The sequence below is a fragment of the Triturus cristatus genome, chromosome 10 (assembly GCF_964204655.1).
Source record: "Triturus cristatus chromosome 10, aTriCri1.1, whole genome shotgun sequence".
Taxonomy (NCBI): domain Eukaryota; kingdom Metazoa; phylum Chordata; class Amphibia; order Caudata; family Salamandridae; genus Triturus; species Triturus cristatus.
The window spans coordinates 1,141,967,421-1,141,980,719 of NC_140593.1; the positions used below are offsets into that span (position 1 = coordinate 1,141,967,421).

At 43.8% G+C, this 13,299-nt stretch overlaps 1 protein-coding gene across 2 annotated transcripts in view; it reads right to left on the bottom strand.

Moving 5' to 3' along the window:
- The window catches only part of LOC146796768 (uncharacterized), a 251,019-nt gene that overhangs the window by 85,549 nt on the left and 152,171 nt on the right, over nucleotides 1–13,299 (bottom strand). For both annotated transcript variants that reach the window (XM_085629469.1, XM_085629470.1), the window contains exons 5-6: nucleotides 11,994–12,160; nucleotides 1,191–1,353 (exon numbers count right to left, since the gene is read on the bottom strand). In XM_085629469.1, the coding sequence (XP_085485595.1) occupies nucleotides 1,191–1,353; nucleotides 11,994–12,160 (330 nt within the window). The remainder of the gene's footprint in view (nucleotides 1–1,190; nucleotides 1,354–11,993; nucleotides 12,161–13,299) is intronic.

Consider the following 13,299-nt stretch of genomic DNA (forward strand, 5'->3'; position numbering starts at 1 on the left):
GACAAGAGGTCATGCCTGGTCAAAGTGTGCATGATGATGTGCGAAGCCGTGGTCCCGATGAACTCATCAGAAGACGGTCTGAGTCCTATATGTAGTTGATTTTGTTTGCTCATCTGTTCCATTACAGAAGAGGACAAACCATAACCAAATTGTCAAGGCAATCTACTAGGCTAGTGCTCTCTGCATGGGAAGACAACCAAACCCAGGCACCCTCTAGCCTTAATGGGCCTCATCCCGGAGGTGCAGCCTGGGTCTTCGTGCGCAGCGAGACTACGTCTGGGCAAGTTCATGCCACCTAGGGCAACTCACGTAAAACAACAATAAGTGATGGGTGGAAGTATATGATTCAATTAATGTACTTCTAAAGCTGCCTAGACCAGAGAATTTGAAGGGGTGGCCAGCTAACTCAACATGTTGAGTAACTTAACATGCATTTGTTGAGCCAAGTCAGGTCCAGCACTCCTTGAATGGAAGTCTACTGTGACACACTCAGTGGATTACCAGTCACGCACAGACCAGATTAACTGGTTGATGGCTTCTACATGCAAATCTGACTCTATCTTGCTCCTCTATTGTGCTCCTCTGCCACGTACCATGTGTAAGTGCAGCTAGAGGTTTGCTGTGGTCCAAATGAAGCACTTCTCTGAAACCCACACACAAACCAATGCTCCCCATGCTGGCCAACTACAAAAACACCCTCTGCCAAGTAGATCTACAATCAATCATAGTATCATGTAACCAAACCACCCAGAAGATAAGAAACTCCAGCTGCAATTCTAGCTCTCTGCATCACTACATGTTTAGGTACAGCCACAGGTTTTTTGAAAGACGATTTGAGCACCCCTCGAAACTCATGCACAACACCCAATGCTTCCCATATAGACCACCCTATAAACCCACAGTGAAGCAGCCATGCACAACAAACAGAGAGGACTCCTAACAACCCATGCAGAAGTACTTCTGGGACTTGAGAGGGGGAATGAAGCGATTTAACAATGCTGTACTGCAATAGATATACCTCCACTCACCCGCCCTTTCGGTGCTGTTTGCGACTGATCCACCTCTGGTTCCTCTGGGCAGGGCCTCTTGATAATTCTTGCGAAGACCAACTTGACTGTTCCCTCAAAAGGCCACTCAAGACCTGACTGGATGGACAAGGGTCAGTGGGGATGTAAAGAGAGTATACTCACTGGCACATGGGGTCCTGCCCTCTGCGGTGGGTGCAAATTCCTTCATTCTTGCAAAAGCCGTCGTGGCATAGTGACGTACAGGTGATGTTCCCATTCCTATTGTGGGCACACGTAAAACCGGCAACGCAGGTATATGCTGTGGCACACAGGTCTGCCCATCGCTCTGCATAACAAGAATATCATGATGAGGAGTACAGCAAATGTAGAAGTGTTCCAAGCCGAATTTATTGTGACCTTCTGACCAAATTGGATTAATTATTGGTCATTTCTCTCTGTTTTTTTCTCCCTTTGCTGATTATCAATTGCAAATGTATGGATACAGGATATGTAAAAAATCAAAAGTGTAAATATATATACAATAGAGAAGATATGAATAATTATATGATAAAGATATGTATTCAAAGAAGATGACGAGAAAAAATTACGGATAAACTGTATATATATGCATAAAAGTATAGATTTGTATTAATAAATGACAATATAGAATTGTATTTTTTGGTCACTGTTGGTCTTTTTGATTACTGAATGCACTTTTATTCGTTTGTCCATTTACCAGTCTACTACACTTATCATAGTTTCCTATATGTTTATTTACAAACAGTTATTGTAGACCCTGATATGGGAAACTAAATTGGGGTACCCCTGTTATATTGCATGAAGTGTTCCAAGCCACCATTAATTTATCAAGAAGGCTTGCTTTATTAGGTCGAGCCTGTAACAGCGCGCATGCGCTGTTCTGGTGAAAACTTCATGTAGGGGCTCTCGAAAACTAACCTAAGAATCGCACACGCTCGTGCGTGTGCTTTTTGTTTTGGCCCACGCTATTGGCCTTTGCGTGCGTTTTTTTAACAAAGCCAGCACGCAATTGGCCAAAGGCGGGCACATTGCTCTGCCCATGGCCTATTGGTGTCGGTTACCCGCACGGCCGCCATGTGGTTTCAATTATTGTGCCCAGACACGGCGCGATAATTGAAACCAGATGTCTCGCTGTAGCGCACGCGCGCGCACAATTCGCAGGCTTGTTTTCTTTCCTTACGAGCTGATGAGCGGCCACGCTACAGAAACATGATTTATTTGCATTCTTGCTGCCAGGGAGGAGGAAGAAGGCTTGGATCCACCTCGTGTTTTTTGCAATGTGGAAAAGATGGGAAAACAACTTAACACACGGCTAGGATAAAACTTACAGAGGGTGAGCCGCCAGGGCACCCCTTGGTTCCCTCATCTCATGCCAGCCCCCCATGTGTGTGCTTGTGCCTCCCTCTGACACTGAATCCCCATCCACCACCCCTATTCCTCTCCTTCCTTCCTGACCCAAAATCAGTTGCCCGGAGCCGGTGTCAGCCTCAGAAAGTTCAGATGAGGGGCACAGGCGGGGCTGGAGCCAAGCACCTCCCGAAAGGCTTGCTGCTTCCTTCTGTTGTGATGCAAGGTAGGCACTTTTACCTAAAAAGGGGTCTTTTTGGTTGAAAAGACTTCCACTGTTAAAAAAACAGAGAAAACTTAAAAGTGCTTTTTAAAAAAACTTGGCTACGTGGAAAGAGACGGGGTGGAATTTCCCCTCTCGGGGTCTTTTACTTTATGTACTTTATCGATAGATCTCATGCCCCTGAATGCTGCTTCAGGCTGAGTCACACCACATACAATGTCTAGTGTATATAGAGAAGCATTTAGGGGCACACATGTCCTACTTCCCTCATCGTTATACCTTTTTTGCAAAGGTAAAAATTATGAAGAGACATAGGTAGACATAGGTAGATGCCCCAAGTAGGAGTCTGTACAAAGGCGCATCGGTTACCGGGTTGGTCGCACCCTGGGTGGAATTGTTCTCTCCTCTCTCCAGGAAGCTTGTTGTACTATATTTTTGTACTCTCAAGAGTTCAGCTTAGGCTCCTCTTTTTGTTTTTTTGTTGTTTGTGTGTTTGTTTTGTGGTCGACAGCTCAGGTTCATTGGTGAACTCTTGAACCCAGAACTAACTGTTTCCGGCTTCTCCAGGCATATACCATCTCTTATTTGAAAAATGTATTTGCATGTGTGAACAACTTCACAAGAGTTTAGGGCTGCCATTTTTGTGGCCTGACTACCTTCCAGTTCCACATATTTTCTAGGCACGGCCCTTCAGGATAACAGGAACTGTCCTGGAAAACTTCTTCCCAAATCCATGGGTAGTTTTGCCTTCCCAACAGTCTTGTTTTTTTTCTGGGAGAGAGAAAGAGAATGGGATGCGTTTACACGTGAATCTTTCGCCCCCCAAATGACAGGTATTTTGAGCATCACTGGGCAAACTATATTTTAGAGCTCCGTAGGTGAGAAAATCTAACAAGGGTATGGGGCGCGCTGGTTTTTTTCTGTCTTTCCCAGTGGAAATCCCAATCAATTCCCAACTCATTCCATGTTTAGCCCAGATAATTGAGACGCATGCATTGGATAGCAATTTAGGCACAGGGGTGTCGGTGGTAACCCCCACAATCAGATACATTTCATACCTGATAATTATAAATATTAACCGAAACCTTTACGGTGAATAAGTAGTGGCGTTAGAAACCAGTCCAAGAGGCAACTGGAGTTTCCTCGAGGGCGAACAGGCCACTACCCAAGCTCTTGGGGAGAATCGTCGAACATAGAGCTGCCAAACACGATGCCCTCATATTACATGGCTAGATGGGAGGGGGCATCTAACGAGAGGGATTAGAAGGTTATGGTGTTTGTGGCCTGGCACCTGATCATCCAAGATCCTACAAGGGCACGGGTCAGCTTGTTCGGTTTATAGATGGCAATTGAAAACAAGCATTTGCAATGCAATAGGACTCGCATTACTAAAAGTTTGAGCTATTGGCTTTGCAAATTATAATGCAACGCCAAGAGCTCAAGTTTTCACTAATGCGAGACCTCTTGCATTGCAAATGCTGAGAGAGAGAGAGAGAGAGAGAGAGAGAGTGAGACAGAGAGAGAGAGAGAGAGAGAGAGAGAGAGAGAGAGAGAGAGAGAGAGAGAGAGAGAGAGAGTGTGAGACAGAGAGAGAGAGAGAGAGAGAGAGAGAGAGAGAGAGAGAGAGAATGAGTATATATATATATATATATATATAGAACATTTGACAGAAAAGAGGTCAACTGTAAATGATTGCACATAATTCACAGTGCTGATTTCCTTTTCCAGGATATTTAGCTTCGTAACCAAACAAAAAAGTTAAACACTGCATTTTACTTTTCTTGCAGCGCAGGTAAAAAAACAAACGCTTTATCAATGACAGTACAGTTCGTAGAGCATTAACAAGCTCGCCCTTCTTTGATGCAAGCATCTACCAAGGATTCCTCCCCAGTGTGTGTGAAAATAAACATTGTAAATGAAGAACCCTGTCCTCTATGGAGGAGATGCCAGCCTATCTACCTCCACAAAGGAGCGGGCAAGCTAATATGTGACTCACATCGACCTTGTTGATTGACTGCATCCGGTAGGTGAGGCCACAAAAAACATTGGTCCTCAGGGGGTGGGTCACACTCAGGTAGGAAGACAGGAAACTCTTTCTGGACAGAGAAAGGCACATGATAAACAAGTATGCTTAAGGGTAGCACCCACTGCTTCACAGGGGCTACTTCAGCTATTTGATTTGGCTATGGAATGTGCTCAAGATCCTAATAGAACTGAGACTAGTATCGCTTCCACTCAATTAATGACTGTTAGTCTCCCCCTATCTGCAGAGTTAACAGAGAATGGGGGGGACACACCTGGTCAATCCACACAGCCCCACATGGGCCCACAAATAAGAGTTAACAATACCCAAAAACCAGAGCATGGAGCGGGCCTAAAAATCCTATCCTGGAACTTGGCAGGTATCGGCCCATTGCTGGACTCCCCGGACTGGGGAGTGTTCATAGATGGTCACCACATATGCCTTTTTCAAGAAACCTGGGCAACGAAAGCATGTCATCGCCTTGGGTTTGTTACGTACTGGGTTTCGGCAGTAAGGGCCCTAAGGGGGAGACCATCAGGTGGATTGTGCATTTGGGTAAAAACACATTTGGGGTGCGCAATTAGAGTAATTGATACTGGCTCATTGGATATTATGTGCATAGCCTTAACATTTGGGAACCACCCCGAGCTGAATCTAATTAATATTTACTCTCGCCCTGTGAAGTATGGTCAAAAATCTAGTACCTTGTCAAAACTAGAAGATTTCCTGTGTATATTGCCCACGCAGGAACATTTGCTTATAGGCGGTGACTTCAACTGCCATTTCGAACCATTAACTGGTGTGTCCAGTTCAGTTACTCAAGAAGAGGATCAAGTATGGGTAATTCCCCCTTGTAATTCATATCCAACGAAGGGATGGACACCCCTGGTTCTTCAACTCACTACACTAATCCTTACCCATTCCCTGAGGGCATGTAATGGAAGGCACCCAGCAGACAACCCTGGCAAATTCACATTCCAACGGAATAGTTATGCCTCCATCATAGATTATATAATGATTAAATTGGATATGTGGTCTAGGGTTTTGGATTTTCAGGTAGTAAATCGCAGTTAAAGCGATCATAATCCCCTTGTATCTACTCTGGAAGGCTATGATAATTCCCTATATCAACTTAGGGATCCTAATCATTCACTCCCCTTGGTTACATCGTGTGGAGGTCGGAGAGTTAGATGGGAAAAGATTGCCCAGTCCCAAACTGAGCTTGGAGATATGTACAGGGAGATTTATCCGCTTTTAGAGCGTGCTCTGGATCCTGCTGCAGTGGGACTTACCCCTTTTCATCAGGGTAATATAGGCTCTACTCATATAGAGCTATGCGCAACCTTAAAGGGGTACTTTTATCGGGGAATAAGGAGGAACTCTCAAAATTTGAGAGAGAGATCTTTATGGTTTACCAAAACCTGTAGAGAGGCTAAGTCATCACTCCTAGTAAAACTAAAAGGGGGGAATACGGTATTGATTAAGGAGGCGAGGGGTCACTACAAGAAAGTGATTACAGACGCAAAAAAAGAATGGGAGTATAATAGATGGGAGGAAATCTCTATCACATTAAGGAAAAAGGATTCCAGGGCTTTTTGGAATTTGGTTAAAACTGGGTCCTCTGTCTCCCAAGTAGCAGTCCAACCTAATTTGGGGGGAGGACGTTTGGCGCCGGCACTATCAAGCCCTTTATGCCAGCAATCCAATAGCCCCAGAACCCCATGAATCACTATCCAGGCAAGACCCTTTGTTGACTATGTCTGACGACGATCTATGCTCACTGGAAGAGGTTAAATTGGCCCCGAAAAAAGTCCTCCCTACTAAAGCACCCGGACTGGACAGGATACCGGGTGACCTCTATAAGAGCGAACAGGTTGTATGGGCTCCCTATCTGCAAAATCTTTTTCATGCAATCTTTTTAGGAATGCCAATGCCTCATACATGGGCCGGTGCTGAGATTATCCAGATACATAAAAAGGGTTCGCCCCTGGACCCGGCAAACTATAGGCCGATTAGCCTAATAGACGTGGCACAGAAGATCTTTGCACGCGTTCTATTGGGGAGGCTCCAAGCATGGATGGATGAGTTTAACATCCTGACCCCCTTACAGGTGGGCTTTAGATCAAAAATGTCAACAATAGATCAACTGTTTAGATTGCAGATGATCTATTGGAAAGCTATCAAATTGGAAGGAGGTAGTCTTTACCTTCCCTTTGTTGATCTAAAGTCTGCCTTTGATATGGTAGACCGACGACAGTTGTGGGACCTTTTGAAGGGAATGGGTGTCCCCCCATACCTGTGTTATCTCTTGGAAACTTTACATAAAGACACCTTTGCCAGGGTAAGGTATGGCCAAAATGGCAAATTAACATCCCCCTTCCCCGTTGAAAGAGGTGTGAGGCAGGGTTGTGTGCTCGCACCGACCCTCTTCTCTCTTTTCTTAAACGGTCTTGTGGAAGAATTGCTAGCTCTAACAGACATTGATGCACCCAGGCTAGCTGGAAGGAAAATACCTGCACTAATGTTCGCAGACGATACTCTGCTCCTGTCCAAGACCGCCATGGCAATGGAAAGAGTCCTGGAGGGCTTCGCTACATTCTGCAGAAATAGGAACCTGGTTATTAATGTTAACAAGACCAAATATATGGTTCTGCATGCGGACACAACAAATTGTCCCATTCCAAAACTGGACAATCTGCCGCTGGAGCGAGTAACTGTCTTTGATTATTTGGGGTTAACACTAAGCAATAAAATGGATTGGGGAGCCCAGATATCGAAGGCCAATTTGAAACTGGTCCAAGTTTCTGGGGGCATCCTGAAGATGTATAGGGACAGCCCGTTAAAGTTAATCAGCCCGCTTGTAGAGGTTTATAAGGTCCAGGCAAGAGGTGTGGCGACCTATGGCGCTGAACTTTGGGGCCATAGTGCAGTTCAGTTTCTAGCAAAGTCAGAAAACCATTTTATGAGGCAACTTTTAGCATTACCTAAGAGTACTCCTCTTCAGCCTCTTAGGATGGATTTTGGCATCCAGCCAATTGTAGATCTGGTTGCCTCACGCCTGGTTATGTACTGGCGCCGACTGTGGTGCACAGCAGAACTTAACAATTTCAGGGAGGAATTAAAATCAATTATGACACTCCCAAGGGCTGGTACCATCCCGTGGCTTGCATATATTAAAAAGTTCCTAGGCGATATTGGAAGGGAAGACCTTTGGCTTAATCCAGAGGAGACATGCGCTGCCCTACCAAAAAAAATCGCTGGCTAAAGCGATAGAGGATCATAAATTGACCCAAATACTACGTTCAGAGTCCAGTACTAATTTGACCTCTGTATTTCTTGAAATGAAAATAAGTTACAGCTTTGAGCCAGCGCTGGACTTGATCCAATCATCGCTTGCCAAGAAACTTTATATACAGTTTAGGCATGGATCTCTTCCCCTATTCTGCAGGACGAACAAATGGGAAGGTTCTATAGTTCGATCCTGTCCAGGGTGTAGCTTGTATGAAGAATCTGAGGTCCATGTATTATTTTTTTGTAAGGCTTATACAAACCCACGCAAGAAATGGATCATCCAATTAGCTAAAAACCTTGGTGTAAGTAACTATAGAGACCTATACAGGGTAATGAAATATGATACTCCTCCCCTGTTTGTCACAGTTACTGCTAAATACTTATTCTCAATGTGGGTCAAAAGAAAACACCTAATACTGTAATGTTTTTCTCTTTCTTTTTGCAAGCCAAGTTTCTTTTTATTCTATCTTTGTCTCAAACATTATTTAATTTTTATGAATATAAATTGTACCAAATTACTCATATATGAGAGGTTTTAAGATTATTGCTTATAAATGTATATCGTTTTTAAAGTTGATGTTTGTACTTTTATGGCATTTTCGCCGAAATAAAGTTTTCTGACTGACTGACTGACTCACATTTGGTCCTCAGAGTCAGTAGATTCTTTGAAGCCAGAGTATCGGTGGCCACAGCCCTCGGGCCATCCTGTCAGGAAGAGGTCACACCTCCTCCCTCCAGCACATCCTTTGTTCCCCTTCTTGGGAGCACTTCACACATCCTACAAGAGGGCAGCAGGGCGGTTCCAGGTGACAACTGCTGCAGTTAATCAGCAACAGCTACCAGAACTTTGGGGGAAGAAAGTGGTGACTTTCTGAAGTCCATTTGCATTAAAAGTTGCCTAAATCCGAATGAATTTGATACCTTGGAGTACAAAGTTTGATGGTCCTGTATGGAAGTTAGCACTTTGTGCGCAGGCTGGTGTAACTCCATGTTAGCCAAAGGACCCACCAGCGTTGCTGCAGGGAAAACAACAATTTCGAGATTTCACTCTCAGGACATGTCAATCATAAAAGGACCACGCCTTTCTTTATAAAATTTGGCATCCTGCCCAGTGGGCTCTTGACCTTCCCGAGGGGTGACTTAAAATTAAAAAGGAAGAGTCTGACCTGTCAAAAGGGTTTATTTTGCCGTGTCCGGTTGACAGTTCAAAAGCTGCATGACTAGTCACTGTAATGGCGGTGCAATAAGTGCTGCAGTCGGCTAGTGACTTTTGACTTGCTAGGCCTGGGTACACTTTTTACCATTTGCCAGGGACTTATAGGCAAGTTACATATGCAAATCAGGGATCAACCAATTACACATACACTTCGAGGAGTCAGAGCACATGCACTGGGGCCTGATCAACGGGGTTCACTGCACTTCAGAGTCAAAAACCCAGCAACATTTAGCAACAAGCATTGGCATAGCCAATAGGTCTCGTCTTTGGGACCTTATAAGTGTTTAGCCATGCAACAGTTGATGTTGTTGCACCAAGGATATTGTGCTGGATAACTAAACACTTATAAGGTCCCAAAGGCGAGACCTATTGACTATGCCAATGCTTGTTGCTAAATGTTGCTGGGTTTTTGACTCTGAAGTGCAGTTTTTACCACAAATTATCATTGTTCCCACCTACCACCAGGTGTCATGGTACACACTGTGTATTTTTTATTGCTACCCATGTTAGATTTTATTGTTATGTTTTTTACAGATGGAACATAACCTATGTTGTCTGTTTCTCGTTTTCATTCTTGACGTCGGGGTCATATTTTGACAATTAGGTACCGGTCATTATTATATAATTGAGTTGAATGTTGTAACTTGTGGGATATTGCCTAAAGTAATGAAATGTCAACACTGTCCTAATTTAATTGTAACATTTTCAGTCCTCTTAACACTTTATGAATGTGAAAAAATTGTAAATTTTGTGCCTCATTCTCTCCATTTTATTACTTCAAAGATAGAACATCGTTTACCTACTCTGGAGCCTGTTTGCAAAAAGTGATGTAAGGTTTTAGCTCTGTGATGTTTCTTAGGAGGACTGAATGTGTATTGCACACACTTCGCGTTGAAATAGGAGTGTAGAACCCCAGATTTCTAGATACTGACACAGAGAATGAAGCACATATTTCATTGATTGGTCTATACTGTTCTAAACAGTTTGCTACAAGGCGCTGGAGCCTCGAGGACAATACGCAGTCTGTTTCAACATGAGCTGCCATGTCACTGGCAACATGGAAGCGGATTTGTTTCATCCACTTGGTATTTCTCACAGTGGTCTAAAGAGGACAGGCGCCGGTCACAGACAACCATTGTCAAGCTTTAGCCCCCACTCCACCTTCTAACGTTCATACGGGTGAGGTTGCCGCATACCGTGCATTCATCGCTGCATCTCAATTCAATTCACCTCTTAAGAGCATCCCGAACCTCTAAATCCATTGTTTTAGGAACAGGTGTAGTTATTTTTAGCTGCGTGGTGACCGTGATAACAGAATGATTCTGAAAAAAAAGTAATAGCTGTGGAGATCCTATCAAATAAAAGTCGGAAAACACAACTGCAAAGATCCTATCAGAACAAGGAAAAAAGACAAGCATTGGCTCACGGAGAACATCAAAGCGGCCGCAAAAGTGATCGCGATCAAACGCGTCGCGCGCCCGCGCACATGCACTCAAGCTCTAGGCCGGCCATGGTAGCAGTTTTTTTAAGCCCTCACTAAAAGTCTTGCCAGATCAGCGCATGCGCTGGGTCAGGCGAGACCTAAAAAGTGATGGGATCCTGCAAAAAGGAATGTTACCTTTCCAGGAGTTAAAAAAGAGAACAAAAATGGTGACAAAAATAGAAGGCACATAGAGAGGAAGTTGAGCAGGACAGAGAAAGAATAAAGCTAGAATTAAACTGAACGAGCAGGTAGAACATAGTAAGAAATTAGAAGAAATTGGGCAAGAAAGAGGGGGTAGAACAAGAAACAATGGAAGGAGGAGAAGTGGAGCAACAACAGGAAATTGAGAAAAAGGAGGAGATAATCTGGCCAGAATTAGGAAAATACTGAAAGAAACAGAGGAAAAAGATCAAAATATAGAAAGAGCAGATAAATGAAATAGGAATAGGAGAGTGAATATAGCAAAATGAGGATGAAAAAGAACGAGGAAAGGAATAGAGGGAGAGAAGAGGATTAGAGCAGAATAGGTAGGGAAGAGAGAAAAGAGGAAGAAAATAAAAACAGAAAGCGAGGGAAAAGAGAAATGGGAGAAAAAAGTGCAAGAATGTGAGGCAAAGGAGAGAAAACAGTAAGAAGAGGAGGGCACAAACCAATAACAAGAGTGACTGAAGCAAGGAGAGGGGATACAGCAAGAAGGAGAGAGATTAAGGGAAGATGGGAAAGGAAACTGAGGTACGAGGAGAGAGAATATAGCAAAAGGAGTATGGAATAGAGCAAGGAAAATAGATTAAATGGATGCAGAAGGAGAGAGAGGTGAGCACAGAAATAAAATAGTGTAGGAAGGAGAGAGATTAAAACAAGATGTGTGAAAAGCACCACAAGTAGAGGAAATAGACCAAAAAGCCAAATATGAAAGAAAATAGAGCAAGAAAGGGAGGAAATAAAGTATGAATGAAAGTGAATAAAGCCCAAGTCGCAGGAAATAAAGCAAGAAGGGGAGCGAACAAAACAAGGTGATGGAACAGAACTGGGTTAGACCAGGATCAGAAACGACAGAGTAGGGAAATAGATGAGAAGTGGAGGAAGAAGCAATGAACGTAACAGATCATGAAGTAAAGAGAACAGAGCAAGAAATCTACATAAGGAAAGAAGGACAGAAAGAGAGTGAAAAAGACTGAGGGATTGAGCGTTATTATTTTCCTACTTTTGTTTTGAAAGAGAGGTCAGATAGAAAGCCCAAGAAGAGGGTACTGTGCACCTGGCCCTCAGTACTCCCCCCTCCCAATCACCAACACCATCATCCATTCTCACCAGTTGGCGCTGCCAGTCCTTGGCACACAAGAAAGGGAATGAGGAACTCTCACCTGTCGCAGAAACGCCTAGTACTCTGTGCCCGGCCACCCAGAGCCCTGCGGAGATGGCATCAGGTAATCGGCTCAGGTTCAAGAGATGGTCTGGGTGCTCCATCATCAGTGGGTTCATCGACTCTACGTTAAAGACGGCAGCGTACTCCAGGATCACACTGCCCTCCCTGCAGCACAGAGAAAAGCTGGGTGAGATGAAAGGACACCAGAAACAGCCTCATTCAGCCCAAGGACCCAGAGACACCCAGTGGGACTGGTTAGTAAAAGGGTGAGTTTTTTAAGCCTGAGTTAGGTCCTGGTTGCTAAATCTAATAACATTTGAGTCATTTCAGCCAATTCATGAAGGTAAAAAGGGACACCACTTTTTTTAAAATAAGATTCCTAGTAGTATTAACAACAAGCATGGATGGGCACTACCAAGAACCCTACTGACGCCAAGATGTTCCATTGATGTAATTTGCTTTGGGCGAAGTGCTGCTCATCAGGTCCTCGCTAGTTTCCCAGAGGTGATCAACAAGAGTCTGTGTCTTAGCATCAGTGGTGGATAGAGTCTGGCTCTTCTGATAGGTGAGCATCTAGGGGACCACAACGAACTGCAGATCGACAACCCTATGCACCTTAAATTACACCCTGGCTATTGGAGGGACCTTGGTTGGGCATTTGTGGGGCAGATATCTCCTTTCTCCTTTATTTTGGACATGGCGCTGAAAAGTGATACCTTCAAAGAAGTTGGCTGGTCAGCTATCAATGAATTGTTGTTGTAATAGCGATATGTTGTTGAGACTTACAAAGAGGAGATATTGGTACAGATCCGGACTGCTCCAAAATAACATAAGTAACTTAAATATTATGGGGAAAACGTTTTCACTTCAACAAAGTCTTAGAATTCTTTGGAGTATTGTGTCAAAGCTGAAATGTTGCTGTTATCTTCTATTGAGACTACTTTCGTTGATATTATTCCAGGTGTAATAATAGTCCACGGTTGAGTTATTTGTAAGAAACTGGAAACAAACTCTGACCGACAGACACTTCTGTCCTACAATCTGAATCATAGGTGTCCAGCAGCGATTGAAAAGGACTCTCCAACAGAAGTCCTAATGTCCCCTTCACATAATGGCTTATACTTTGTAGGTCTGGCTTAGAGACAGTTTTAGCTGTCTGCCCTGTCCATGTAATAAATGTTACGCATAAATAAAAACGACATGCACGCTTGGGGGTCTTTCGAGTCAGCCCTCATCCTCCATTGGCCTGTTCAACTGTCGATCACATTTCACTGCCATCCGCCACAGCCTATTAAAAAGGGTCA